At 49.6% G+C, this 26,834-nt stretch overlaps 11 protein-coding genes across 11 annotated transcripts; 5 read left to right on the top strand and 6 right to left on the bottom strand.

Annotated features, from left to right (window-relative positions):
* The first annotated feature begins 712 nt into the window (after nt 1-712).
* K441DRAFT_650969 (choline-sulfatase) lies at nt 713-3,431 on the top strand. The gene is made up of 5 exons (XM_067647120.1): nt 713-1,577; nt 1,630-1,789; nt 1,984-2,884; nt 2,938-2,986; nt 3,058-3,431. Exons 1-5 carry the CDS (start codon nt 907-909, stop codon nt 3,185-3,187), a joined length of 1,911 nt encoding a protein of 636 aa, XP_067509676.1. The 5' UTR covers nt 713-906; the 3' UTR covers nt 3,188-3,431.
* Nucleotides 3,432-4,405: 974 nt separating this feature from the next.
* On the top strand, nt 4,406-5,510 carry K441DRAFT_650968 (ubiquitin-conjugating enzyme E2 2). The gene is made up of 4 exons (XM_067647119.1): nt 4,406-4,555; nt 4,665-4,729; nt 4,784-5,008; nt 5,067-5,510. The coding sequence occupies exons 1-4, from the start codon at nt 4,514-4,516 to the stop codon at nt 5,188-5,190; spliced, it is 456 nt and encodes a 151-aa protein (XP_067509675.1). The 5' UTR covers nt 4,406-4,513; the 3' UTR covers nt 5,191-5,510.
* A 77-nt stretch (nt 5,511-5,587) lies between these two features.
* Nucleotides 5,588-9,349, top strand: K441DRAFT_95303 (kinesin-domain-containing protein). The gene is made up of 6 exons (XM_067654558.1): nt 5,588-5,908; nt 5,981-6,000; nt 6,069-6,163; nt 6,266-8,467; nt 8,555-8,832; nt 8,942-9,349. The coding sequence occupies exons 1-6, from the start codon at nt 5,904-5,906 to the stop codon at nt 9,192-9,194; spliced, it is 2,853 nt and encodes a 950-aa protein (XP_067509674.1). The 5' UTR covers nt 5,588-5,903; the 3' UTR covers nt 9,195-9,349.
* A 531-nt stretch (nt 9,350-9,880) lies between these two features.
* K441DRAFT_95299 (uncharacterized protein) lies at nt 9,881-12,460 on the bottom strand. The gene is made up of 2 exons (XM_067654557.1): nt 12,191-12,460; nt 9,881-12,136 (listed from the first exon to the last, which is right to left on the bottom strand). Exons 1-2 carry the CDS (start codon nt 12,267-12,269, stop codon nt 9,990-9,992), a joined length of 2,226 nt encoding a protein of 741 aa, XP_067509673.1. The 5' UTR covers nt 12,270-12,460; the 3' UTR covers nt 9,881-9,989.
* Nucleotides 12,461-12,621: 161 nt separating this feature from the next.
* Nucleotides 12,622-14,381, bottom strand: K441DRAFT_625600 (NAD(P)-binding protein). Its single transcript, XM_067646109.1, has 2 exons — nt 13,655-14,381; nt 12,622-13,599 (listed from the first exon to the last, which is right to left on the bottom strand). Exons 1-2 carry the CDS (start codon nt 14,028-14,030, stop codon nt 12,941-12,943), a joined length of 1,035 nt encoding a protein of 344 aa, XP_067509672.1. The 5' UTR covers nt 14,031-14,381; the 3' UTR covers nt 12,622-12,940.
* A 136-nt stretch (nt 14,382-14,517) lies between these two features.
* On the top strand, nt 14,518-16,535 carry K441DRAFT_95283 (GTP-binding protein-like protein Obg). Its single transcript, XM_067654556.1, has one exon. The coding sequence runs from the start codon at nt 14,556-14,558 to the stop codon at nt 16,221-16,223; it is 1,668 nt and encodes a 555-aa protein (XP_067509671.1). The 5' UTR covers nt 14,518-14,555; the 3' UTR covers nt 16,224-16,535.
* A 1,162-nt stretch (nt 16,536-17,697) lies between these two features.
* K441DRAFT_650964 (uncharacterized protein) lies at nt 17,698-18,624 on the top strand. The gene is made up of 3 exons (XM_067647118.1): nt 17,698-17,883; nt 17,937-18,289; nt 18,357-18,624. Exons 1-3 carry the CDS (start codon nt 17,844-17,846, stop codon nt 18,387-18,389), a joined length of 426 nt encoding a protein of 141 aa, XP_067509670.1. The 5' UTR covers nt 17,698-17,843; the 3' UTR covers nt 18,390-18,624.
* Nucleotides 18,625-20,254: 1,630 nt separating this feature from the next.
* Nucleotides 20,255-20,905, bottom strand: K441DRAFT_718720 (uncharacterized protein; the record flags this gene model as incomplete). The annotated part of the gene is made up of 1 exon (XM_067654011.1): nt 20,255-20,905. The coding sequence occupies exon 1, from the start codon at nt 20,717-20,719 to the stop codon at nt 20,255-20,257; it is 465 nt and encodes a 154-aa protein (XP_067509669.1). The 5' UTR covers nt 20,720-20,905.
* K441DRAFT_650962 (aspartate-semialdehyde dehydrogenase) lies at nt 20,851-22,450 on the bottom strand. The gene is made up of 4 exons (XM_067647117.1): nt 22,384-22,450; nt 21,797-22,229; nt 21,449-21,715; nt 20,851-21,373 (listed from the first exon to the last, which is right to left on the bottom strand). Exons 1-4 carry the CDS (start codon nt 22,433-22,435, stop codon nt 21,016-21,018), a joined length of 1,110 nt encoding a protein of 369 aa, XP_067509668.1. The 5' UTR covers nt 22,436-22,450; the 3' UTR covers nt 20,851-21,015.
* A 70-nt stretch (nt 22,451-22,520) lies between these two features.
* Nucleotides 22,521-23,602, bottom strand: K441DRAFT_95237 (uncharacterized protein). Its single transcript, XM_067654555.1, has 3 exons — nt 23,318-23,602; nt 22,619-23,244; nt 22,521-22,557 (listed from the first exon to the last, which is right to left on the bottom strand). The coding sequence occupies exons 1-2, from the start codon at nt 23,341-23,343 to the stop codon at nt 22,620-22,622; spliced, it is 651 nt and encodes a 216-aa protein (XP_067509667.1). The 5' UTR covers nt 23,344-23,602; the 3' UTR covers nt 22,521-22,557; nt 22,619.
* Nucleotides 23,603-25,116: 1,514 nt separating this feature from the next.
* On the bottom strand, nt 25,117-26,816 carry K441DRAFT_95206 (uncharacterized protein). Its single transcript, XM_067654554.1, has 2 exons — nt 25,398-26,816; nt 25,117-25,344 (listed from the first exon to the last, which is right to left on the bottom strand). The coding sequence occupies exons 1-2, from the start codon at nt 26,700-26,702 to the stop codon at nt 25,309-25,311; spliced, it is 1,341 nt and encodes a 446-aa protein (XP_067509666.1). The 5' UTR covers nt 26,703-26,816; the 3' UTR covers nt 25,117-25,308.
* Nucleotides 26,817-26,834: the final 18 nt, after the last annotated feature.

Here is a 26,834-nt window from a genome sequence, read left to right as displayed (position 1 = left end):
GGTGTCAGCGTTTTGTGGGATGCATTCCGTCTTGATTTAAATCTGAATAGACTATCAAATGGAGAGATGTTTTCTTTATCCCAGAAGGTGGTAGAACGAAAGGGCCACAGAGGCGCAATTCAACGGCAAAGTCTTTAATTTTTTAAGCTTAATTATCCCTTCGACCGGCCGCGTCCTCCCATAAGCTAGTGGACTGTGCGCGTACTAAGGTGTATAGCGTTAGTGTTGAGGATTCTAGCAATCTAATTAGTCAAATCGCCCTCGCTTAAGGTTGATCTGTGCTTTTGGGAGGACGCGGCCGGTCCAAGGGATAGGGGTTAAACTTGAAATTCTCTAGTGCGTAAAGCGAAATTGCTGTGTTGCATGACGGTTTGGAACTTCAAAACTGGCGCATAGACAAAATTCGGGTGCAAAACCTGTAAGCCGTCATAATCCTACCGCCGTCATAACCCTATCACCTACGTTACTAATTTACTTGCAGATGTAGCGCACCAGGGGGACACTGGAGCCTGTACTGGCAGGTATTTTGATATTGGTCGCCATAAAATATCCCTCATATCTCGCACGCGACAATATTCTTTTCAGGGCTAGCCCGATTGCGGTCCGATGTAAACTTGCGTGCTCGGATCCGCCCAGTAGTGTGTTATTCACCGCCTACTTCTCAACCATAATATATTAGGCCGCCCCATTCCTTGAAACGCTTCGCTGCCTCCAGTTTCCCTCTTCCTATTCTTCGCCAACTGTTGCCTTACTGATACATCTAAGAGCCATCTGTCGAGCTACTTGTCTTTAGGGTCATCACGTTTCTCTTTAAGCATTTAGTTTCCTTCTTCAATCTAACGCACGATTTCAATTTTGAGTATCGTCCGTATCTTCACTAACGGCTGCACAGAAAAAATCATCGGCATGGCTCCTAGTATTTTGCTGCCGCAGGAGGTCTTGTCGGAGAGCACCTCTGCTAGCAACGGCCATGCTCTCAGCAACCTTCTTCCGGGAAGTGCTTCTTCATTGGGCGGTCGTGATTCTTTGAGCAATGATCAATCTTTGCATTCTGCTTCAGATTTGGGTTGTCAAGCGCAAATCGACGAGCAATCTCCGCCTAGAAGGGCTGAGTTTGGCAGTGGCCTCCCAGTGAGAGGGGTTTTGTCAGGGAACAATGGATTTGTATCTGAACAGACTACTCCCCTTTCTTTCGTAGGCCAGGGCCTGGGAGGAGCAAGGCATTCTGTCACCTCCAAGCCAAACGTTTTGTATATCATGGCCGATCAAATGGCCGCACCTCTCCTTAAAATACACGATCCAAACTCGCCCATTCGTACCCCAAACATTGACTCCCTCGCTAAGACCGGTGTGGTCTTTGCGAACGCATACTGCAATTCTCCACTATGCGCACCCTCACGCTTTTCCATGTGCACCGGCCAGCTACCCTCGAAGATTAAGGGATACGACAATGCATCTGTACTTGCATCTGACGTCCCAACTTACGCGCACTACCTTCGACATGAGGGCTATGAGACTGCGTTGGCAGGCAAGATGCATTTCATTGGACCTGATCAATTGCATGGTTTTGAGCACAGGCAAGATATCCTCCCTATTTATGACTACTGGCCTTCTTCCTAATACCTATAGACTCATTTCGGACATCTATCCTGGGGATCTGGGCTGGACTGTCAACTGGGACAGGCCGGATGAGAGGCCGGAATGGTACCACAACATGTCGTCAGTCATGCAGGCGGGCCCTTGCGTCCGATCCAATCAGCTAGACTATGACGAAGATGTCATGCACAAGGTAAGCTTTCGACCTTCAAGAATTGAATTTATAGGACGCGGCGAATAAAAGCTAGCCAAGTATGAAGAGCCCTGTTCAGGGTCATTGAGCGATAAGAGAAACTCTCAGGCTACAGACACCCTTAGAAAGCATTTTGGACTACTAATCACTCTATTCTCCCACAAGAAGAAAAGTTGTTGATATGTTATCGCTAGGCCTCTCAGTATCTTTACGATTATGTTCGCCAAGGACCTGATGCTCGTCCATTCTGCCTTACAGTTTCCCTTACTCACCCTCATGACCCGTACACCATGACTCAAGAGTACTGGGATCAATATGAAGACGTTGAAATTCCACTGCCGAAAGTCCACATTCCGCAAGAAGAGCAGGATCCCCACTCAACCCGCCTTCTCAAGACCGTCGATCTCTGGAACAACCCGGTGCCAGATGAAGCCGCCGAGCGTGCCCGCCGAGCATACTTCGGTGCATGCACCTTTGTAGACGACCAGGTTGGGAAGCTTCTCCGAATCTTGAAGAACTGCAGACTGGATAAGAACACCATTATTGTCTTTAGTGGCGATCATGGCGACATGCTCGGCGAACGGGATCTATGGTACAAGATGTCTTGGTTTGAGATGAGCTCCCGTGTGCCGCTCATCATCAACTACCCCCCTCTCTTCGCACCGAAGCGGGTAAACGAGTCAGTGTCGACGATGGATCTGCTTTCCACGTTCGTTGACCTAGCCGGCGGCGATCCCAAAGCAATTATCCCTGTCGACGGACACAGCCTGTACCACTACCTAATCAGTGACCAGCCCGGCCGTGACGAAGTGTTCGGCGAGTACATGGGTGAAGGCACTATTTCACCCGTCATGATGATTCGACGCGGCAAATGGAAGTACGTCACGTCCCTCGTGGATCCACCACAGCTGTTCGATCTGTCCTCCGATCCGCTGGAGATTGTGAATCTTGCGGCATCGTCGAAGCCGGAGCATGTGCGTATGACGGCGGAGTTTGAGAAGGAGGCACATGAGAAGTGGGATTTCAAGAAAATTCATCAGGAGGTGCTCGCGAGCCAGCGCCAGCGCAGGCTATGCTGGACCGCGCTGACGAAGGGTAGGCATTTCGTGGTTCCCCCAGCATATCTCTCAAACACTGACATCGAATAGGACGGTTCGAAAGCTGGGACTTCCAGCCCACTGATGATCACAGGCAAAAGTAAGTTTAATCTCAGATAATTCCAAACCGACTGGGGGATTGGCGAGGATTTAGCTAAAGTGCTTCCGCAGATACATTCGTTCTCAGATTCCGCTTGATGATCTTGAGAGACGAGCACGCTTCCCGATTGTTGACTACTTGGGTCGCGAGCACACAGCAGCAGCCATGCATCACGGGGCTGCGGGGGCTCTTGGAGAATAAATGTGTCAAGTTGATGATATGGTTGCGACAGGACACAGTGCCAGGACAAAAGTCTCCGCGTCTAAGCGATTTTACACCAAAACTCACCATATTCGCAGCATAATTACTACTACTCTAAATTATAAATTTATTCTAAAAAAATTAATAATTAAAAATAGGTAGTATTTCTAAAAATCTACTTATTTAGATTTTTATCCAATAAAGAATTTGTTTAGATAAATATAATTTAAAGTTAGAGAAGAGCAAAAAAAGAGCATTTTACATATAAATTCGCTTAAATTTTATAATACTTAACTCTAAAGTATATTTATCTAAACTAATTCTTTATTAAATAAAAATCTAAGTACGTAGGTTTTTAGAAATACTCCTTATTTTTAATTATTAATTTTTATAGAATAAATTTATAATTTAGAGTAGTAGTAATTATGCTGCGAATATGGTGAGTTTTGGTGTAAAATCGCTTAGACGCGGAGACTTTTGTTCACTAACTGTACACCCTGTCATCTCCGGTGGTTAGCGCAGCCACGTCTGCACGGCCTTACTTTTCCTTAAACAGCAAAAATATCAAAACTCTACAAAAAGGCCGTGCAGACGTGGCTGCGCTAACCACCAGATTTGACAGGAGGGTGTACATTGCTCGGCGGCTATCAAACCACGGAGTAAAGACGCCGAGTCCAGCACCTCCCCTGTAAGGTCCGCACGGGCTACAAATTGACTTCCAGAGAGGATATGGTAATGAGTCGACATGAAATTGACTTTAGTAAGTGGTACTTCAACGTGCCTTTCGGGAGAGTGCCTATTATATTGTTACGGTGTTTAGCGCGGCTCCTCCTTTTCTAGCAATTTGTTTCTTTTTGGAGCGTTCTTGCGAGATACCATTGCAGCGATTGTTTCCTGGTTCTATTATGAGGAGATCGATCAGCTGTTGCTAGGTAGAGAATGAAATTGAAAATTAGATGGGTTAGGTATTCACTTGGTCCCAGCATGCTCCGTGACTAAGTTTTCGGTTGAGGGCTAGTCACAGGTCACAGTCCTAGAAGGGCATTCCACATCTACAATTGAGCTCATATTCACCAAAGCACAGTGATGCCGAAATTCAGGTCGACGATCCTTCTAGAATCCCGTTGGGTGACCTTCAAGATGAAGTTGTTGTGAAGGTGGTCATGTGATCGGGAGATTGCCCCCGGGTTGCTTCTTAAGCAAGCCGGATCGAAGGCAAAGCAAGATTGGCCTTCCTCGTAATCCGCGTCGAATACAAAGAATCTCTTGATTATATCCTATAACCAACTCGAAACACACAGCCTTATACTACTGCTCCAAACAATCATGTCGACCTCTGCTCGCCGCCGTTTGATGAGGGATTTCAAGGTACGTCCAGCAGGGCGCCGTGTCACAATCTAACATCTTGAATCCTTAGAAAATTTTAGCCTAGCTGCTATGGATAGTTTATGGACAAGCTAACATTCCATCTTTGTAGCGAATGCAAAACGATCCTCCTGCTGGAGTCTCCGCCTCTCCAATCGCTGACAATGTTATGACCTGGTATGGCCACCCCGCACACGACCACCGCGTATATCTTACTTATACAAAACTTAGGAATGCTGTTATAATCGGACCTGCGGATACACCGTTTGAAGATGGCACATTTAGGCTTGTAATGCACTTCGAGGAAGCGTATCCTAACAAGCCACCCGGAGTCAAGTTCATCAGCCAGATGTTCCATCCAAATGTTTATGGAACCGGCGAGCTTTGTCTGGATATTCTTCAGAACAGATGGAGTCCAACATATGACGTAGCGGCTATCTTGACAAGTATTCAAAGGTAGGATAATCATGCCAGACTTCCGTTACCTAAACTCGACTTAGCTTAACATTCATAGTCTTCTTAACGATCCCAATACCTCCTCTCCCGCTAATGTCGAAGCATCAAACCTGTACAAAGACAACCGCCGAGAGTATACGAAGCGGGTCCGCGAGACGGTGGAGAAGAGCTGGGAGGATTGAGTCATATCCTTGTGGCGATTTCAAACACGACTGAGTCTTCCTTGACATACTGTCTACCCAAAGGAATTTACACAGCATAAGGTGCGGTCATAGCTGGTGGTTGGTGTCAAGGTGCTACTTTTCATTCATCAAGCGCGGCGTTCTGGGACAAAGTTTTTTGGAGAGGGAGGGAAAGGAACCAGTGGGCCACGAACAGCTGTCTCCCCTACGTGTCTTTCCAGAGGATTAGTACACGAACTGTACAGATGGGCCTTGTATCTTAATTAGATAAATTTGACTGTTGCACAACCGAAAATAAAAAATGGCATTTGACAGTGAGACACTGGCGCAATGATGCCGACGGGTAGTGATCGCGCTAACAACGGCCTGCATCCCGCTTCAGCCATGCAGGCCAACACGCTGGATCGTCAAGTCAACAGAGAACATCACGGCCCCCACAACCACATCTACCAACGAGTCCACACCGTGTCATTTACCTTTGATCTGTTCCAGTCATTCTTTCCCCCGTCCCCAATCCACCCAGTCCACACTGTGTTTCCCCCTAATACACCTCGCAAACCTGGCCCATCCCTTGGACGCGAAAATCCTCGAAACGGGTTTGCCTACGTACCACTACAGCAAACCGCAGCTGCACCACCTGCGCTCCTCTAGTTGGCACAGAAGCCGTTTAATACTATAGGCCATCGGGCCATAGCCGCCACATTACCGCAATCATGGCGTAAGTATCTCCCGCACACCGGATTAAGGATCATAGGAACATAAGAGATACTGACACGATGGCTGTTTGCAGGAGCTACAACACTATTAAGGGTGCGGATTTTTCCAGTCTTCCAGATTATGCTACTTGAGATTGTTATGCTGATGATGCAGCTGGGCAGTGGTTGCGCGGTTCCGCCCGCAGAACAAGGTCGAAATCGCCAGCGGAGGCGAACCGATAGTAGAATTTGAGACGGAAGACACATGCAGCATCCAGGTAAGGACCGCCACACACGGGGAAGACGAGCGGTTGTAGAATTGGGAGCTATGCAGCATAGCATCTGTTCAATAGACGCTGACATGTATACATGGAAAACAGTCCAGGGAAGCAGCAGGCGCCTTTACCTTCGACCGGGTGTTTGATATGACATCGCGGCAGAGCGATGTCTTCGACTTCTCCATCCGGCCAACCGTGGACGACATCCTCAACGGGTACAACGGCACCGTGTTCGCCTACGGGCAGACGGGCGCAGGGAAGTCGTACACGATGATGGGCAGCGACATCGACGACAGCGAAGGGAAGGGCATAATACCGCGGATCGTGGAGCAGATATTCGCGAGCATCCTGTCCAGCCCGGGCAACATCGAGTACACGGTGCGGGTTAGCTACATGGAGATCTATATGGAGCGGATTCGTGACTTGCTGGCGCCGCAGAACGACAACCTGCCCGTGCACGAGGAGAAGAGCCGCGGCGTGTACGTCAAGGGCCTGCTCGAGATATATGTGTCCAGCGTGCAGGAGGTCTACGAAGTCATGCGGCGCGGCGGCATGGCGAGGGCGGTGGCGGCCACCAACATGAACCAAGAGTCGTCGCGGTCGCATTCTATTTTCGTTATCACGGTCACGCAAAAGAACGTCGAGACGGGATCAGCGAAGAGCGGGCAGCTGTTCTTGGTGGATCTGGCGGGTAGTGAGAAGGTGGGCAAGACGGGTGCAAGCGGGCAGACGCTGGAGGAGGCGAAGAAGATCAATAAGAGCTTGAGCGCGCTGGGCATGGTTATCAACTCACTGACGGATGGCAAATCGACGCATATCCCATATCGAGACTCGAAACTGACTCGTATTCTGCAAGAATCACTAGGTGGTAACTCAAGGACGACGCTTATCATCAATTGCTCACCGAGTAGCTACAATGACCAGGAAACGCTGAGTACGCTGCGGTTCGGTGTCAGAGCCAAGGCTATTAAGAATAAGGCGAAGATCAATGCCGAACTCAGCCCCGCAGAACTTAAGGCGCTGCTCAAGAAAGCTCAGGGTCAAATCCTCACATTTGAGGGCTACATTTCGAGTCTGGAGGGAGAAGTGCAGATCTGGCGTAGTGGTGAAACTGTACCAAAAGAGCGGTGGACTCCAGCAATATCGCTGGATTCCAGCAGTGCAAAGAAAGCACCACCTCCTCCACGATCAGAGACACCGTCAAGACTTGCGAGCACGGATGTTAGAAGGTCAGATACGCCGTCAAGGTCAGATACGCCATCAAGACCCGACTCTCGAATGGATATGGAGCGCGCCAGCACGCCCAGTATTGTGCTAGAAAAAGACGAGAAGGATGAGTTCTTACGGCGAGAGAATGAGCTGCAAGACCAAGTTGCCGAGAAGGAGACGCAGCTCGCGAATACTGAGAATCAGCTAAAGACCATAAAGGAGGAGCTGCAGTATTACAAGGACCGCGATTCCAAGACAAACAAGGACAATGAGCGCTTAACGGGCGAAATCAACGAGCTGAAGATGCAGGTGGAGAAAATCAACTTCGAGACCAAGGAAGCGCTGATAACTATGGATGGCCTAAAGGAGGCTAACTCCGAGCTCACCGCCGAGCTAGATGAGGTGAAGCAACAGCTCCTGGATGCCAGGATGAATGCGAAGGAGACTAGCGCCCTCCTTGATGAGAAGGAGAAGAAGAAGGCCGAGCGGATGGCCCAGATGATGGCCGGATTCGATCTAGGAGGCGAGGTCTTCAGTGACAACGAGCGGAGTATCCGAAAGATGATCGGGCAAGTTGACACTCTGCACGAGATGAGCGCGGCTGGCGAGGCTATCGCCCCGGATGCATTAGAAGAGCTACGGCACAAACTTATTGAAACTCAGGGCATCGTTCGACAAGCAGAACTCTCAATCACAGCAAGGGGAGAGGAAGATGAAGCCCATGTTCGCCGGCGAGAAGCTTTAGAGGAACGCGCAGCAATCCTACAACAGAGATATGAGGAGATACTTGAGCGTAACCTAGGAGACGGTGACATTGAGGAAGTCAAGGCCCGATTAGCTGACACGTACGCTGCAAGACAGGAGGGCGAGCTCGAGCTCGTCGACGAACTTCGAGACGACCTCGCATGCAAAGTGGAGGAGAACCAGAAAATGAAGTCCGAGCTCGAGTCGCTCCAGCAGCGGCTAAAGAGCGGAGCAATCGTCAACGGCGTCGCATCCGGAGCCATCAACGGCAAGACGGTCCAACAGCAGATTGCCGAATTCGACAATATGAAGAAGAGCCTGATGCGGGATCTGCAGAATCGCTGCGAGCGGGTAAGTTCCGGGCTATTATTCCAACTCCCCTCCCTATAGCATAGCATAGCATAGCATAGCATAGCATACTAACCCTTATAAACACAGGTCGTCGAGCTCGAGATCTCGCTAGATGAAACCCGCGAGCAGTACAACAACGTGCTCCGCACATCCAACAACCGCGCGCAGCAGAAAAAGATGATGTTCCTGGAGCGCAACCTCGAGCAGCTAACAGTGGTGCAGCGACAGCTCGTTGAGCAAAACAGCAGCCTGAAGAAGGAAGTGGCGATCGCGGAGCGCAAGCTGATCGCGCGCAACGAGCGCATCCAGAGCCTCGAGAGCCTGCTGCAGGACAGCCAGGAGAAGCTGACGCAAGCGAACCACAGGTCAGTCTACATCCTCTACTCCTCCCTTGCACATAAAAACCGGCCGGTCCTGGTCTCCTACAACCACCCGGCCGCGAGACGCACTAGCTGACATTTTCTCGGTGATTAGGTTCGAGGCCCAGCTCACGGTCGTCAAGGAGCGCCTCGAGGCCGCCAAGGCGGGCTCCACGCGCGGCCTGGGTTCCCCGACGTCGGGCGCTAGCGTCGCGTTCGGCGGCGCGGGATCCCGCATCGCGAAACCGCTGCGAGGCGGCGGCGGGGCGGAGGGACCGATGCTCCCCGTGCTGTCGGGCCTGCAGCAGCAGGACGCGGCGAACGGGGGCGGGAAGCGGAGCACTTGGTTCTTCCAGCAGCGCACGTGAGCGGACCTTTTCGTCTGAGTGAAAGCTAAGATACGAGGAGGGGAGAGATTTTGTGCTTTGTTGGGCCGAGCGGGAGGATCGTTTCTGGATACGGCTCGCGTGCGGGGATTCGCCCAAGGGCTCTGGCGTTGGCGGAAACCGAATTGAATGGGATGTTACAGGGACGCAGAATATTTTATTTCTTTGGTCTTGGGGGTGAAGGGCCCTCTCTTAGAAGACTACTGCATACTCGGAGTTAGATTGGTGGATCACTTTCGTCTTTTGTCTCCGCTACTTTTTTTCACGCCTTTTATCTTGCCTGAAGAGATGAATGGACTGGGGGCCCTCGGCGTCATTTAGACGGCGGCTCGTTTGCCGGGGTCGGTTGGGGATGAGGTGTGGGAATGGGTGCGCATCGCAGTTAGATAGGCTGCGTTGCTGTCACTGGCGTCTGCATATTCATGGCTGCTGGAGATGGAGGCACGCGAAATGCAGTGTAAGGAGAATCAATAGATATGTGGTTATGGCAACCCAGGTTTATACATATCGCTGCCATGGCAGCTCTCCCTGTCTTCCTCCGTTGAATGTTGGCCATTAGGGTATATTAATACAGGCCTGAAGATTAGACAAGAAATGCTAAATGCAGCAGCCGCTGAAGAATAGGGGGATGAAAAAAGAAGGACCAAAACGCTCACGCCCACCGCCGACACCTCGAAACGCCCTCTGAACGCCTATCTATGCATCCCGATCCCACAAATTCCCCAATTTTTTCTCTCAAGCCGTTCAAAGCCTAAGACTCCTTTCATCACCACTGCCTCACCTCCTCCCCGGCCCATTCATCCCTCCAATCCCCAACCCCGCCCCCGAAAACAGCAATGACTGCCCAGCCCCCACCGGTAGCCCTCTCCTGTCTTGCCCCACCCCTCCCGCCTCCAAGTCCATCCCCCGCCATGTCCCAAACAGCTCCCTGAGCGTCGGACTCGCGTCCCCAACCGCGGGCAACGGGCCCACGAGCGGCGCGGCCTCCTCGCTCCCGGGCTGGTACCTCTGCGGCGGCAGCTGCGGCGGGTCCGGCGTCGCAGCGCCACTGCCACGGCCCGCCAGCAGCGCATCCGACTCGACCGCGCCGTCCCGCTCGCCGTATCCCGCCCCGCTGTACGCTGCCAGCGCGCCCGACGCATCCGCCACGGGGCCGCCATAGCCGTTCAGCCGCGGACTGCCGCGCTGGACGCTCTGATTCCAGTTCTGGCCCTGGCCCTGGGTCTGGATCTGGTTCTGGTACTGGTACTGGTACTGCCCGAGCAGCGGCGCAGCGGCGGTAGAGCCCGCGCCCGTATCCGGATTCACCTGCTGGCTCGGCCCGCCCGGACTCCCGCCCGCGCCACCACCGCTACCGCCGCCGCGCAGGCCGCCGGAGCCGGGGCTGCTGCGGTCGCTGGCGCTCAGTGCGCCGATGTGCGCCGGCATCGGCGGGTCGTACAGGTACGCCAGCTCCGGGTAGATGCTGCCGCCGGAGCGGCGGCGCGCGGCGGCGCGTTGGGAGCGGCGGCGGAGCAGGTACAGCGTTGCGATTACGGCGAGTAGGAGGCCGGTCGTGCCGCCGACGACGGCGCCGGCGATGGCGGATTTGGAGGGGGTTGAGGCCGCGACTGTGGCGGCTGCGGTGGTGGTGGAGGAGGCGGAGGCGGAGGTGGTTGTTGTGAGGGTGATTGGGAGGTTGGTTGTCGTTGATGAAGTGGAGGTGGAGAGACTGGTGGAGAGGGCGGAGGAGGTTGTGGAGGATACGGTTGAAGAGCTGGGTGAGGAACTGATGGAAGTGGCTTTCGATGATTTGCTGCTGGTTGTATCCGAAGAAGACCATGATGAGGTAAGGTATGTAGACGAGCGGTGTGTTGATGATAGCGAAGAGCTAATTGGTGAATGTGTTGATAAAATAGAAGGGGTCGTGCTTGGTGTTGATATTGATGAAAATGGGGATAGTGTTGGAATCTTCGTTGTAGGCCTCCTCGTGCTCAAAGACAGAACCACGCTAGTTGTTGGAGTTATGGGATACGAGGTTACTGGAGTCGAGAAACTTGACGATTCCGTAATTCCAGATCCAGATGAGGTAGTAGCACTAGCCGCGAGGACTGACGACAGTGGGCGAGTTGTCATCCCCGAAGAAACAGCCATTGGTAAGGTCATGAGACTGGATGAAAGCAACGAAGTGAAAGAAGCAAAAAAGCCCGTGCTAGGTAATGATGTTGGTATCGAATTAACGCCAGAAGAAATCGCGGTCGAAATGTCAGAAAAAGCGGTATTTATTTGTACAGTGGAAAATCCAGAATTAAACGGTAACGAATTTGACGTCTGGGCGCCGCTCCCAGCGGATGATAAAGACGGTAGAGATGACAGCGGCATTTGAGTGGTGCTGGCTGGGATCTCAGATGTTCTCAGGACTGTTGGCGTAGTAGCATCGGAACCCGTAGGCAGGCTACTTGCAGCATTTGATGAGGGCACTTGTGTAAAAGAAAGTGTATTGGAAAGCTGTAATAGAGATTCCACGATGGAGGCAATTATAGATACTTCGCTTGCTGGCACTTCAATTGTTATAGGTGAAGGAGATGGTTGGGTTGTGACTAATACATTGGACGGTAGAGGACCAGACGGCGGACTGCCACTAGCCGATGGCAGCACGGCAGTTGGTTCTGGAATAATGACAATGGGAGTCAAGTCTTGAGAGGATCGTCCAGGAGTTGCTTGGGATTGCATAGAAAGGGACGACGGTGAACCAGGTGTTCCCCTAGCCACAGAGGAGCCACCAACGGAGGAAAATACAGAAGCAAAAGAAGGACTCGAGCTATCGGATGTAGCTACCAGTGAAGGAATTTGCGCTTTTCTTGATGCTCCTAAGGCTGTTGACTGTAATATAACACTGGTCGACAGGTACGTTGCAGGCCTCGCGGTATTAGCGAATCGGCCATCTTTAGAAGTCAGCCCCTGCGGATAATTAAATTTACGAGCAGAAATAGACTTACCGAGTATTTGGGCGGCAGCGGCCTTCTGCGCAACGAGAATAGTCGCATAGAATAAAAGAAAGGAAGTCTTGTCCCACATTGCATGGTCGGAATAGGAGCAGAACTAGAAGAGAGTAGAGAGGTAGGAAAGAACAGAGTTGGAACAGTAGACCAATTGCAAGGAAAAAAGGAGGTCAGACCTTATTACAGCATCCGGAGACCAAGGACAAATAATTTGACTGCGCATCCATCGCGCATCCTTTCCCGCGGAGGTGCCAAGGTATATTTGGGTGTTGGCTGAGGCGAAGCAAAAGCAGCACCCGCCGCGTTGCCTGGTGCGGCACAGCCCAGCTAAAAATAGCACAAGGGCAGGCCGACTGCCTTCTCAGCCTCCGTGAATTCGTCAAAGCAAATCTGCGGGAGTCAGACGCTTATCGAGAACTCTGGTCAGCCTCGCACCAATTGCCTTTAACAATTCGAGACGCTAGCTCACGGGAGATATGAAGATACATGCATCTATAGCTGCAGCCACATACGTTCCTAAAGGCGCCATTTGAAACAAACGATCGATCCGATTCTACCTTGAAACATTGACCCCAGGCACGCCAGTTAACCGCCGCTTGAGCCTCGTCGACTGGTGTACAAAACTTAAATAAAAAGCCCTTTTGTACGTGCCTCGTCTCACAAGTGCGAACTGAAATGGAAGGATCACAGCTAAGTAGAGAACACCCTGTCCAAACCACCCAGGTCATTCCCAACAACGTACACCCTTTAAATTGCTTTGCCCGTCGTGGCCCGCACCTTTGCAAGTTGAGAATTCTTATCACGGACTTTTTCCTGCAGCCAAGCTGGAAGTGCCCGGAGCATAGAAGCAATTGATGGCCCCAGGATGATCTGTCCACTCTTTACTTCCAGAATCTGCTTGACCATGACATCCGCAACCGTCTTAGGATCCAAGATAGGTGTACCAGCCTTTCTCAGATCCTCCTCGACCCTCTGTATCAATCTTGTGCGGGTCCACCCAGGATGTACAATAGTTGTCTTAATCTCAGGACAGTTATAACGGTATTTGAGTTCTTGGATAAGGCCTTCATGAAATGCAAGTAATCCGACTTTGGTAGTGCAGTAATCCGCCATGCCGGCAACACCAAGGAAGCTAGCCATACTCGCAGTACTCATGATATGCCCCTTCTTTCTTGCAATCATGTCAGGCAAAAACTCCTGCACGGTATACCAATGACTGATGAGATTTACATCGAAAATAGCTCGCAAACTCTCCGGCGTGGCATCTAGAATGTTATGTGCGTTGCCTATGCCGGCATTGTTAATCAGGACAGAGGGAGAGCCTAGTGATGAGCGAATCGCGTCGCCTGTCTTCCTTACTTCGCCGCGAGATGTTATATCGCAATGGTAGAAGAATACATTAGCCGCTAGTAAATGCGTCAGCAATTGAGCAGGATAGAGCAGTAGATTTATGGAACATACAATCCCTCAAATCATCAGACAGAGGCAGGACATCAATGACAGCAACCTTAACTCCCTTAGACACAAGTCCCTTCACCACAAATGCTCCTATACCACCTGAGCCCCCTGTTACGACAGCCACCTCGTTCTTCCAGTCCCACGCGCTCTTGTCATCCTTCCGCAGCCATTTACGATTCGCCCAATTACTAAGCCATCTATTGGCCTTGCCAACCAGCCCAATGGCAAAGAGCCATTTCAGAGAAGTTGTGAGAGGCGCGGAGTAGTTCTCCGGCAGGCGGAGGGGATCACGGAGGAACGGAGGAGCAGCGGTTAGGAGGTATAGTAGTGGACCTGTGAAATAGGGAGAAAACGCGGTGCCTTTGATGAGTTGTGCCATTGTTAACGGCTAATTGTAGTTGTTGAATACAAGTCGGGCAGCTGGATCGAGCAGCCTGTAGTCTCTCACAGATCAGCCAGTTGAGACTACCTATGTCGCAGAATCAGACAAGACGTTCGTTGGTACGGACAGAACAATAAAAGGCGATTGAATGCGCCTTCGACAGAGAACTTCAGGCCATCTTGCTTCGTAAGGACGAGACAGTAAGCTCCCGCCAAGCTGACTCGCACGTCCTTCCTATATTAGTAACTAGACAATATCTAGCCCCGGCATCGAGCAACGACAGCGTAGCAAGGTGAAAGAAGATGCTAGCACCCCATAATTGACAGTCGACCTTGTTAGACTGCTTTGAGACGCGTTGAAATATCGGAGTAACAGTTGCGACCATCTGCCAGGGCTGGGATGGTGGTGCATGCCAAGACGTCGGACCGGTCCACTTTTCGCGCAGTGCTGGGATTGAAAAACATCTCACGCATCCCGCTTTCTTGCCTCCCAAGAGTACCAATCATTTGAAAAGTCTGTCGTATGCCTTCAGTTCGTGCCTACAGAATCAGGGGGACCTTAACGCCATTTCTCTACCCATTTCTTGCCGACTCAATTCTTGCATCGACCAGATCTTCACTCCGATTTGGACCCGAATCGATCTGCGGAAGATGCAATACCACGTCTACCCCTCCGACACCGCTATCGGGGACTCCGGGTGATGATCGAGCTTCCCATCTTAACCCTTCGCCCGAATCTTATTCTCTAACACCCTTCACCGACCGTGCTATCCTTTCCCTCCATGCAGGTTCCGGCGGTCATGGTTGCGTATCTTTCGTGCGAGAGAAGTACATTGCGGAAGGTCCTCCCAATGGCGGAGACGGCGGGAGCGGGGGTAATATCTACATTCGGGCCGTCCGGGGAGAGACATCGTTGCACAAGCTTGCACGAAGGGGCATGATCAAGGCCGGAAGAGGGAGAAATGGCCAGGGCAGATTGAAGGGCGGAGAAAGAGGTGAAGACATCGTCATTAACGTTCCTGTAGGAACCATTGTTCGAGAAATTTCAAGGCACGATCCTGTCACGGAGGCAGAGGAAGCTCAATGGAAGGCGCAACTCGAAGAAAACCCTGAGGAAACGCAGGGAAGTTGGCGACGTGACCAATGGCTCGTGTTTCCAGGAACTCTGCCATCGAAACTGGCGAGAATGGATTTTCCTGCGTTACCTAAGCCTAGGAGGTCTCATCTTGCGGCAGTTCAACCTCAAGCACCTATTTGGCTCGATCTGGATAAACCCATGGACACTCCGATGCTCCTAGCGGCAGGAGCAATGGGTGGTTCTGGAAACCCTCATTTTATAACTTCAAATACTCCCAGACCCAAAATCGCAACGAAAGGGGATGGCGGCATGAGGTTGTCAATTCAGCTGGAGCTGAAGCTGCTCGCTGATCTGGCACTGGTTGGTCTGCCGAATGCTGGCAAAAGCACATTATTGAGGTCGTTAAGCAACAGCCGAGCAAGAGTAGGCAACTGGGCTTTTACAACATTACAGCCAAACATTGGTACGGTGGTTCTTGACAACTACAAAGGCAGGCCGAGCGTCACGCAGCGGAGGCGACATGGTGAACCTAGAGTAAATTTCACTATTGCCGACGTGCCAGGGCTAATTGAAGATGCCCATCTAGATAAGGGGCTTGGCTTAGGCTTCTTGCGCCATATTGAGCGAGCTGCAGTACTCGCGTTTGTGGTAGATCTCTCTGCTGGAGATGCTATTACCGCTTTGAAGGCTCTTTGGAAAGAAGTGGCCGAGTATGAGACTTTACGTGGTGAGGAGTTAAATGCTGAGACAGAAAGGCGAATAGTGAACTGGAAGCCTCCAGTGAGCAACCTGTCGGAAAGCCGAGGCTCCACAGCCGAGCAAATAGCCATTTTCAACGCCTTACCATCACAGCCTTTGCCTCCGCTATCTCTTCCACCAATCTCCTCAAAGCCATGGTTCGTTGTTGCAACCAAGGCAGACCTCCCAGAAACCCAAGCGAATTACCAGAATCTCAAACAGTATCTAGAATCTATCAAAGCAGGCAACCTGCCTCATCCAAGCGGACATAAGAATGCATGGATGAAAACACTGCATTCGGTCCCCGTAAGTGCCATTCGGGCAGAAGGCGTAGAGGCCATCCCAGAGCTGGTCATGGAGTTACTCGACGAATAACTCTGAACCGCCAGACGCGAGCCCAGTTTCTGCCTCGTATCCAACCCACGCCGAGCCCAGCGTTTGGATCATAGTCATCACTCTACTCGCCAGTCATGAACTGCATTTTAAGCCCTCAAAATGGGATACTTATTGCGTGCAACCTCATTCGTTCTGACTGCAGATTGACTTCAAGGTTGCTGCTGGACGTGCCCGCCACATTAGGTCAGCCAAAAGGCATAGCATTTGCGAGGGAGTTGCCTTATTTTCAGACGTGCATTGAAAGTCAAAAGTGTATTATATCAAGGCCATAGCTAATTAGTTAACGACCTTATGTGACAAATAGGCTTGTAAAAAAAAATTGGATGAGCTACAGTTCCCAAGGACACAAAACTAGCGTTTCAACAACAAGCACTCTTCCATTGCTTTTGCGCTGGAGTCTCCGCCATGTATGCCAATAAACTCGAAAGCGAACGTTGGGGCGCCCTGGGTGGCCCGGGGGTTGACTACATTCTGCAAGCCAAACCGCGGGTAGCATAACTGCGGAATCTATCGATATCGCCGGAAGTTTGCACAACTCTTAGCATTTATGTTGGAGCCGAGCCATCCTTAGCGTCATTAAAGCTTTCTTAATCCCGAAGTTGTGGGGGATAAGCTTACTAGTGCCTATGGTGTTTCTTGGTGTCAGAGCTTTACTATGCAAGGCGCAGCACGAAAGCGTGAGGCACAGATAAAACATCATCGCGTCCACCCGGCTGTTTTGCATGATTCATGTCATTGGAGTATTATGCTAACCGTATTATGCAGAGGCTATCGTGCTCTGGTGTCGCTACGTTGCCTTTATGAGAGCATTTACGCGAGGGCCATTTGATCAGTCCTCGCCACGCCGTGGGAGTTTTGAATGAGTAGCCGAAGTACTTCAGCTAAACATACAGAAGACTTTTATAGTTATCTTAAGTACCTAAGTTATTCAGAGAGACACAACTAGGCGGTCAGAAATTGAGTGGCTCGTCAGCGACGCACAGGATAGCACGGCTAGTTTCCATCTACGCTGAAAATTTGACTCGAAATCTATAAGGATTATACCATACCTATCAGTGCGACCCCCGAAGCCGTCTTTTGGAAATCATTTGGTGCCTTAGGCAGCCAGAATATTCAGCAAAGCCATGGGATATGTAGCACCCGCGCAGGCTTTATCAGGCGCGGCAACTGGCCAAAGCCATTCGAGGTACTGCTTGAACTCCAATCAGTTGTCACTGGCTTAGGTTTTTCTTATTGTCATCCACGAACCCGGCATCCTTCTGCCTCCATCCAATGTTTGATAAGAGAAGGGCCGAAGACATGCTTAGCCTTTCTACAGCAATATATTTTTTATTTCAACATCCATCCACCTGAACTTAGTTTACTCTCCTTCATAATATATATCCTAATAGTCTTATATACTAGCTAACTATGCTTAAGTTCCTCCATATCCTTATTTCCCTACTGTATCTTCCCCAAGTACTCTCAGACAACATATTTCGGCCCAGCGCAGGAGAGCTCATCCCAGGCAATGCGACCTACCCGGTAAACTGGAACATCACTGAATACGCCGGGGCAGGAAATACGAGGATCGATGGAATCTATCTCGCAATACCGAACATGACTCCTCCATACACCAGCACCTTCCCGGTCCAGGCTCGTAAGCAACCCAGCTCTCTGATCGAGGCTCTACTGATACCTACCGCCAAACAGCAAACTATATCACTATGACAACGACTGGCTATATCAATATGGTGTTCACAGAAATTAACCCTACGAGCACAACAACAACAATACTTCTTGTGTATGAGCCCAACTGTTGCATTGCGAAAACATTCACTCTTGGGCCATACACCGTGCTCCGACATGACACGACACCATCAACTCCTACTCCTCCAGTCACACAGCCTCCTGCTCAAGGCGCTCAACCAACACAGACGGTCGTCTCAGCAGAGACTGTGACCCCGAGCTCGGGCATCACATCGCTGAGCCCTGCATTACCCAGCCCCTCCATATGTGAGTCCCTCCTAGCAGTATTTCTGGTTGTATTCTGGCACTTCATCTCGGTAAGCTTGTCTTCAAACCATCTTGCCATCTTGTTACTAATGTGCTATGTTAATACCGCATCCACAGCTACCCGAGTTTCTTCTACCTTCCAAACTGTAAAATCCACGCAGCCTCCACCTACTTCAACAACCACTTCCGCAACACAGCCATCATCAGAACATCACCTTTCAGCAACGGACATGGCTACTATACTCGGTGCTGTGTTTGGCACTGTGTTTGGAGGCGTGACTCTAGTAGTAACAGCAGCTATGTGTTGGAGGCAGTGGAATAGGTGATAGGGATGAGTAGTCATGTCAATCGCTACACGAATACAATTAATGTTCTAATTGTGCTTATGACGCAATCGACTAGTCAACTCTAGCTTTAAGTATACGTTCATATAGATCCTTCTTTGATGGGTGTTATATGTGACAATTCAAAACTGAAGCAAGCCCACCCCCACCAGCACTGCCTCTACCTAGCCTGGGAGAATTATGCTAACAATATTACGTAGAGGCAATCGTGCTTAGATGCGACCGATACCGGCATCAAAACAGCCGGCTTATCAAGAAATTTTACCAAGAGTCTAGCCTCTTCGCTGAAGACTTTCAGTGGAGATTTCAGATGGCCTACTACAATGGCTAATTGAAACGTTTAAGCCATCTATTAGTGGCCGGAATGGTGCCTAAGGTAGACTCGATATTCCCCCGTCGCCTACGGTATACATCACCGAACCGTAGCTTGATCAGACGCAGCTCGTTAGCCAAAGTCGTCCAATATACTACTCAAGCTTCATTCGTATAATCGGTTGAAGTTTCCCTAATTGCCACCCATAGCCTTGGCGCATTTTTATTCTTCTATCAACTGCCGGTCATAGACGTTTGACTCAAGGTACACCTCCAGCTTTCCTGATCTCGTTTACTTGAGCACATGTTCATATTAAATACTGTTTACACTTCTCTATGTTTTGTTTTCGGGACAAAACTCCGGCTAATAATGTTCCTCTATATGCTCTCGTTTCCTTGCCCTATCTTCGCCTTGCTTGCATTCCGGCCCCTCCAAGGAGAGCAAATACTAGGCAACACAACGTATCGGGCAAAGTGGAACATTAGCGCATATGGATTCAATACACTGCAGGAGTGGGAAGGAGTATACCTCGAAGTGCCAAACATGACTCCTTCATACACAAGCATCTTATCAATCAAGTCTCATAAGCCCACGGTGCCGGACTAATGGGCTAGCCTCTACTAATACTTAATACCGAAGTGAATTATTTGACGATGACAACAACTAGATATGTTAATATGATATTCACGGGAATCAATCCTATGAGCACAGTAATATCTATATTACTTGTGCACGATAAACTAATGATTCCGGGACTACCTTCACTCTCAGACCCTACACTGCAATTCAGCATGATCCCGCATCAGCAACTCCAACTCTCTCATTCCCGGACGTGGCTTCTGGAGCCATAACGGCAAAGCGGATAACGGGCTTTGATAGAGACTGCGACCTCAAGGTTTAGCTCTTCAGTATTTAGTTCGCCCTGCGAATCACTCCTACAGGCCCACCTATTGATCCCTAGCAAGTTTGCCTCAGCAAGGATGTCTTCTGGAAATATTACTACAGTAACTCTGTGTCCTGGGACACTGGTATCCATTTTCGGGTGGTTTACTCGCTGTTTTAAGCAGTGCTTGTCCCATGCGCCAAGCCCTAAGCGATATATCTCCCCTATCAAAACTTTCAACCTGGCGTATTTCCATATTCGATCACCTATTACCGGTATAGCCCCATATTCCTAATTCTAAAAGTGGGCCATCTATTATCCTACTAAATTATAGTTAGTATTTTGCCTATTATATGGGGTATATCTAGCATTCTAAGTCCCTAAGAAATGTATAAAGCTAGATATACCCACTATAGTTTTTAATAACTGTGAGGGGTGCTTGTGTACCCGTTTCTTGGTCCTGAGGTAGCTGAAATCACCGGTGGATTTGCTCCCATCTCTTTAAAGGTAGTGCCTCCCGTATCTCCCTTGCTAAGCACCCCCGCTTATCACTGTTCCATAGCTCCCTCAGCGTCCGTAATGGGAACACCCCCCTCCAAATTAAGACCCCTAGGTAAGCCTCCATTTCAGGTGGCTGTACCGGTTTCCAGGCTCTTTTCTTTGGCTTTGTACCCGTATCCTTTACTACTTGGTACCGATTTGTTGCTTGGCAAAGGTACCTAATGACCTGATCAGTGAAAAACAGTTTGAATAGGTTATATGGGTCTTGGACAGCCAAAATTTCGGGGGTAGGGGACCCATGNTTCGGGGCATCTGCTGCAGTCGGTAGAGGCTCGAAATCTGGGGGCTCCCACAGCTCTAGAGGCTTCTTTCGGGTACGTTTTGGCTCCCTTTCGAGGTCAACGAAGTCAACGTCATCTGAGGCACGCTTTTTACCCATTTCTGGGTACAATTCACGGGTACAAAGTGCTTAAATTCATGTTGTTTACAGTACTGTTTGCGGGTACAAGGATATCATACGCACGGACCACTTTCGGATGCCCAGGCGTGCCGCATAAGGGGATAATTCGGACAGCCGCCTGGTTTGGATAGCAGCTTTATTTAAATATAAATAATCCTCTGGCTCATACTCCGCCACTAAAGTACGTGTAATAAATTTCTAAATTTTTAATGGTTATTAAAAATTAGATGATGAATTAGAAGTATAATAAGAAGAAGAATTTTTTCTATTCATATTTAAATATATCCCTTTAAAATTGCTGCTTCACAATTTAAAACACTGCTCCCTGCCGCTCCAATAATAATATTATGACTTAGCGCCACAAACTTAATATCAAAGATTCCAGACTCGTCTTCTCGCACGCGCCCCACACTAACAGCATACCCGCGCTCCACATTGCGGTCCAGCCGGGGCTGCGGCCGTGTCGGATCTTCATGTATAATGATAGCGTGCGCGGGCGCAGAGTAGCATCCGAGGGTCTGGGCTTCACTGACATAGGACTGCAGGGCAGCTTTAACAGCTAAAGCAGTAGGAGGGGGGCGGGTGGCGAAGCGGAGGGAGACGCAGGCGGTGTGGCCGTCGAGGACGGGGACACTAGATAGAAGGGGTAGTTAGTGCGGTGGAAATCGAATGGGGTTGTAATAGGATGGAGGTAGTAGTTGTGCTTACCGATTACAGGCTGCTGATACTCGCATCTGCTGTGGCATAACTTGGTTCTTTTCAGGATTTAGACTGCCCAGAATTTTGCAGGCTTCCGTCTCGATCTTCGACTCTTCCGATTCGATATAGGGTACAATGTTGTCTATAATGTCCATCGATGAAACCCCTGGGTAACCAGCGCCCGATAATGCTTGGAGCGTCGTCACGCTGACTTCGGAGATTCGGCCGAACTTTGCTTGGAGGGCGGCGAAGGGGATAACGATCCCGATTACGGCACTAGGTGGGGAGGTTAATCATTCTTCTAATACATACGTACATGTACGTATATGTATGGAGAGGGATGGGATGGAGTTGTACCAGTTCGAATTCGTCACCAAAAACCCCTTCTCTTCAGACTTCAAGTGCTGCCGCTGAGCTGGAATCAGACTCATGTGGGCTAAATTTACCGTAGGGACAACTAGGGGCGTCAAGGGATCCATTCGATACGCAGAAGCATTCGAGAATACGGGGTACAACCTAGCAAAGGCCAGTTCGACCTCCTGCGCTTTTGCCGTGTCGAGGCCTGAAAAGATAATATCGCAGCCCTTGAAGAGTTCCGGTCGACAATATTGCACAGCTAGGCTTGCAACCGTAGCAGGAATAGGCTCTAATTGACGCCAATGAGCCGCTTCAGCGTAGCTTTTTCCCGCACTTCTCTCAGAGGCGCCAATGGTGGAAATCTCCAGATACGGATGTTCAGACAGAAGAAGAATAAAGCGTTGGCCGACAGCACCTGTGGCTCCGAGAATACCTAGAGAGAGAATCAGTTATACGCATCAAATAAGCTCAACTACTAGGCGGTTTATATTTGTATCCAAACATGCCACTTGAAAATATCATAGTAGGACGAGGCCGAGGAGAGAGATATAAAGAGAAAGAGGGAAAAGGAGAAAGTCCATACATACCGCATCGCTTTTTGGGCACTTTCTGATCATTCGAGATAAATTGGTTTGTCATGACTTTAGGCGTTGCTTGTAAAATTTGAAAATTGAAGTCATCAAGGGCTGCCGACGTCGGATTTTGCTCCGATGCACCGCCACACCGAGATTTTGCCGACGCCACAGTACCCATGCATGGATCTGCGTGAATCATGATGAGCGGGAGTCACTTGAACACTAGGTATTACTACTTAGCCATTACATTACGCTAAACTTCGTCGCTGTCGCCGAACCCTAGTATCCCTACCACGAGAACGCTCTATCTTAGCTTTGAGGCAACAAGCACAAGTTACACGGCTGTCAATGGCAGCAGTAGGCCTGCATGGGATCCCCTTGGCGATGCATTCATCGCATTTCCCTTTGCAAATTTTTTCGTGGTATCCTTTTTGCTGGTTATTTGGAAACAGCGTACCGCATTTGGTACATAGCCGACGTTCGCGCTCTTTTCGCTCTTCCGAATTCTCATCATGCTCTTCCAGAAAAAAGATACACGTCTCTCCCTTTTCCTCGCACCGCACACAACCATTTCGCATGCCTGAGTCACAGATTTCGCCTGTTTCCGAGCACAACAGACATTTGCCAACGCATTTGTGCCTACTACTTTTCACTATGCCACAGCCATGACATTCAGCGAAATTGCAAGGGGAGTCGCTTTCTGTACATTCAGTGCATGTGAGATACGAAGTAGGAGCATGCCGACAAGATAGAGGGGGTGTGTGATCTCGGCAGGCGTTACATCTCCCTCGACAGTTGTCCTCATGGGCAGACTGGGTGTAGGAGCATTGCTCCATACACCCGCATTTGGAGCATAGCCGCGCTCTGATAGAGCTTTGTATGGTGTTGTCAGTGCAGTCCTCAAGAAAAAACCGACAATTGACCTTTTCCTCCCTGCAGTTCTTACATACACATCTGGCGCCTATGTGGCATTCTAAACCATGCTGCTCACAATTCTGGCATCGCCCAACGCAAGTTTTACTGTGCGAGTCTAAGGGGCGCTGGGAAGTAAAGTGTCGTCCACAATCGCCACATTCGAAAGGATTTTGAGCGTCGTGCACCTTCCTCTTCTTTGGTTGACGAGAACTGTCTTCTTCAGCAGAGACAACCTCAGTTTGCCCATCCTTGCCTTTGCGCCCCCTCTTTGACGTGGAAGAACCTGGTCCATCGAACGCAACCACAGTTTGACCCTTGCGTCCAGTCGACTTACGCCAAAGAGGCTCATCGGTAATCAAGCCTCTGCATCTGATGATGGTGTGGAATTTCTCTTGCAATTGCCGTTCCACTTCGGAAGCTGTGGTTGTCGCGGTGAGTTCCTTTGATCGCTTCACAATAGTGGCAGCAACGGTGACAGATGCAACTTTCTCCTCCAGCTGTGCTAAAGTGATGAACAAATTATCCAGATTTCCAGCCTCTTGCGGATCTTGAGCCTCGACTTCGGCTAAAACGTCTTCATCCAGATCGAGTAGTTGCGCTGGGTCGGGATCTTGGTGGTGTCGTGCAAGTTCCCAGAGCGGCCAATCTAACTCGCTCACGTAGCCGTTTTGGAGGCCACGGATTGGCGACAAGAATTGCGCGCAGTCGTTCTTCGATCCAGACAGAACTTAATGCATCGTCGTTGAAGGTGCCATTGCTGCGTTCTGCGAAAAAGAGCCGTATCTTCGCTTCGAGCCGAGGCACGAGATTCCACGCCATCTTGACGGGAGTGAGAGGGAACTCCAAGCTCAGCTCCGACCATCCATTGATGAATCCAACCAGTTCTTGTGCGCAATCCCAGAGTACGCCACGGCTGACTTTGTTAAAGCAGTCAAGCATCCACTTAGGTATATTGTGATGTAGCCACATGATGGCAAGCGGTGGGGATACGCCGGGCGTATAGTCTGTCAAGATAGTATTGTTAGCACAAGCAATTTGTAAGATGCGCAATGGACGACGGCTGTGCGTTATTTGCATTCCAATTGAAATTCCTTGCTTGTACATCATTGAATAAGCCGGAAGGAACCGGAGGGAGGATAAGGAGGCTGAGTCTCAAGGGATAGGTTGTTGCGATAATTTCTACAATGCTTATGTATATGTTCTTCGATCCGCCCAAACATACCCAGAACCGTTTGAAGATTTCCATCCTCCAGAACTTGTTCTGTCAGGTAATTGTGTGGATCTCTGGCTACGAGCAGAAAGTAGCGCTTTAGTATGTCTGCTGTATAGTCAGCTTGTCTTTCGTAAGGGCAGTGATGGCAATAACTATATAACCATAATCAGCCCCATGATTCCGATTATTATATAATCAAAGAAAGTGATTCTGATTTGATTAACGTACTTTACAAGCGAGTCGCGAATACAAGCGAGTCGCGAACCTCAAAACTCACCAAAAAATGGAAAAATCGCACCTTAATATCTCGACAACCACTTAATAATAATTAATATAAATTTAATAGCGGCCTATTAATATAATAGCTAACCTATATAGGAAGTATTGGAAATCCTATATAAGCGGAAGTAGGTTAAATAGGAAAGTGGGGGCGGAATTGCCTTAACTTTTCTATTTAACCTACTTCCACTTATATAAGATTTCCAATACTTCCTATATAGGTTAGTTATTATATTAATAGGCCGCTATTAAATTTGCATTAATTATTATTAAGTGGTTGTCGAGATATTAAGGTGCGATTTTGCCATTTTTTGGTGAGTTTTGAGGTTCGCGGCTCGCTTGTAAAGTACGTTATATAGTTATATTGATTACATCTTTTGGGCACGGGCCTCCACGTGATGTTATCTACACGTGAGTTTTCACGTGTAGATAACACACTTGCCCCAGAGCTTACCTAGAGCTCTCCCCTAAAGCTCTACCTCTTCCTCTTTTTATTTCCGCTATTTCCGCGGTTGATTATATAGTTATATCTACGTAACATAATCAGCAGGTGCGATTATGATTAGGTTAGTTATGTTCCTATATAATACAACATAATCGTAACTAACTAACTGATTATTGCCATCACTGCGTAAGGGATAAGGCTTTGCGCTTTCAGAGCTACTCGTTCCCAGTCCATAGTCTCCAGTTTTATCCGCCGTTTATCACCAAACATCTCGATAAGCCCATCCTGATGAGCAACCTGGATGAGCGCAACCCTACTTGTTGCCAGGAATTCGTCCTTCTCCCCGCCAGCTCCTCGGAGATACTCAACACCATTCCATTTCAGGATTTCGGCATAAATACGTCGTATCAAGGGACGGCGTCTTACGGGATCTGAATCCACAGGGCTTCCAAGGAGTTGTGCTGCGGCGTCCGCTGTATCAGCATGCAAGTATAGCTCCTTGGTGTCTCGGAAATGCTCGACCGGATATTCGACAATGGCACTCTCCGAGTCCACTTGTATTTTTTTGTCAGGTATTGAGAAGTGGGGATCGAAATGTTGAAAGCATGGCGAGACTTTGTTCAACCCCTTCCACACTCCTGGTCGAAGCGGGCATGCTGCTGCTGCTCCCTCGCGTATCCGCCTCGAGAGCTCGCGGCTCTGCACTTTTAGCTTCGAGAAACTTCCCTGAGGTCGTTCAGAACTGAATGTTCCTAGCACGCTCATCGTGAGTGCTTCGAACAACACACTCATAATTCGAGCGTAGGGACGAACGCCTTCGTTTTTGATGGCGGGTAATTGAAGTGCACACCTGAAGCAAGACTTGGCTCCCGGCTTTGCCATCTCAAAATGTACACCCAAAACATTGGGTTTACCCAAATCATATCGCGCCTTAAGCTCCATTAGTGAAAGCCATCCTTGCTTAGCATGGAACGCTATTCGCTCGGAGAACCCTGTCTGTGATGTTGCGCTTCCGGCGTAGGCACACCAATGGTCCGAGTGAATAAGGATCAGATATACGCCCAAGAGGCGAGGGGCATTTATCGGGTCTAAACCAGGAAGTTTTTCCATTAGCTCTGGTGAGATGAAATCTTGGCCAAAGATCAGCTGAACGGAATACGGGACGAATTTGGAGTGTGAAAATTCGGAGCAGGCGATCTCTGGACGCCCGGTCCGCATTCGCGACATGAAGTAGTACAAACTCTGATTGAGTTCGCACTTTGCCGCTTGTTTGCTGCTTTTCAGAGAAAGCATCTGCGCTGCTAACCGTTCTAGAGCAAAGCGTACTCGACGTCGGTATGTCACCACTGCTTCATGGCCCTCCATTTCGGGATTAGGTGCATCATCGGCATTCACGAGTCCACAGCGGGCGGCCGCTTCCATGATCTTCTCCAACTGTTCCTCGGTGAACTCATACTGCGTCCGCAATTCGCAGGTCATCTTCTGCTTGATCAGAGCTTTAACATAGGCATCACATGTTGCAAGAAATGTCGGGCAGATCCCCGATTGTACGAGCCCCGCTCTCAAGGCCAAATTGCGATCCCTGGAGGTTTAGATCGAGCGAGCGTACCC

This window comes from Cenococcum geophilum, assembly GCF_001692895.1.
Source record: "Cenococcum geophilum 1.58 unplaced genomic scaffold K441scaffold_2, whole genome shotgun sequence".
NCBI lineage: Eukaryota > Fungi > Ascomycota > Dothideomycetes > Gloniales > Gloniaceae > Cenococcum > Cenococcum geophilum.
Note: the sequence above shows the minus strand (reverse complement) of the source record. Positions and strands in the feature narration are given on the sequence as shown.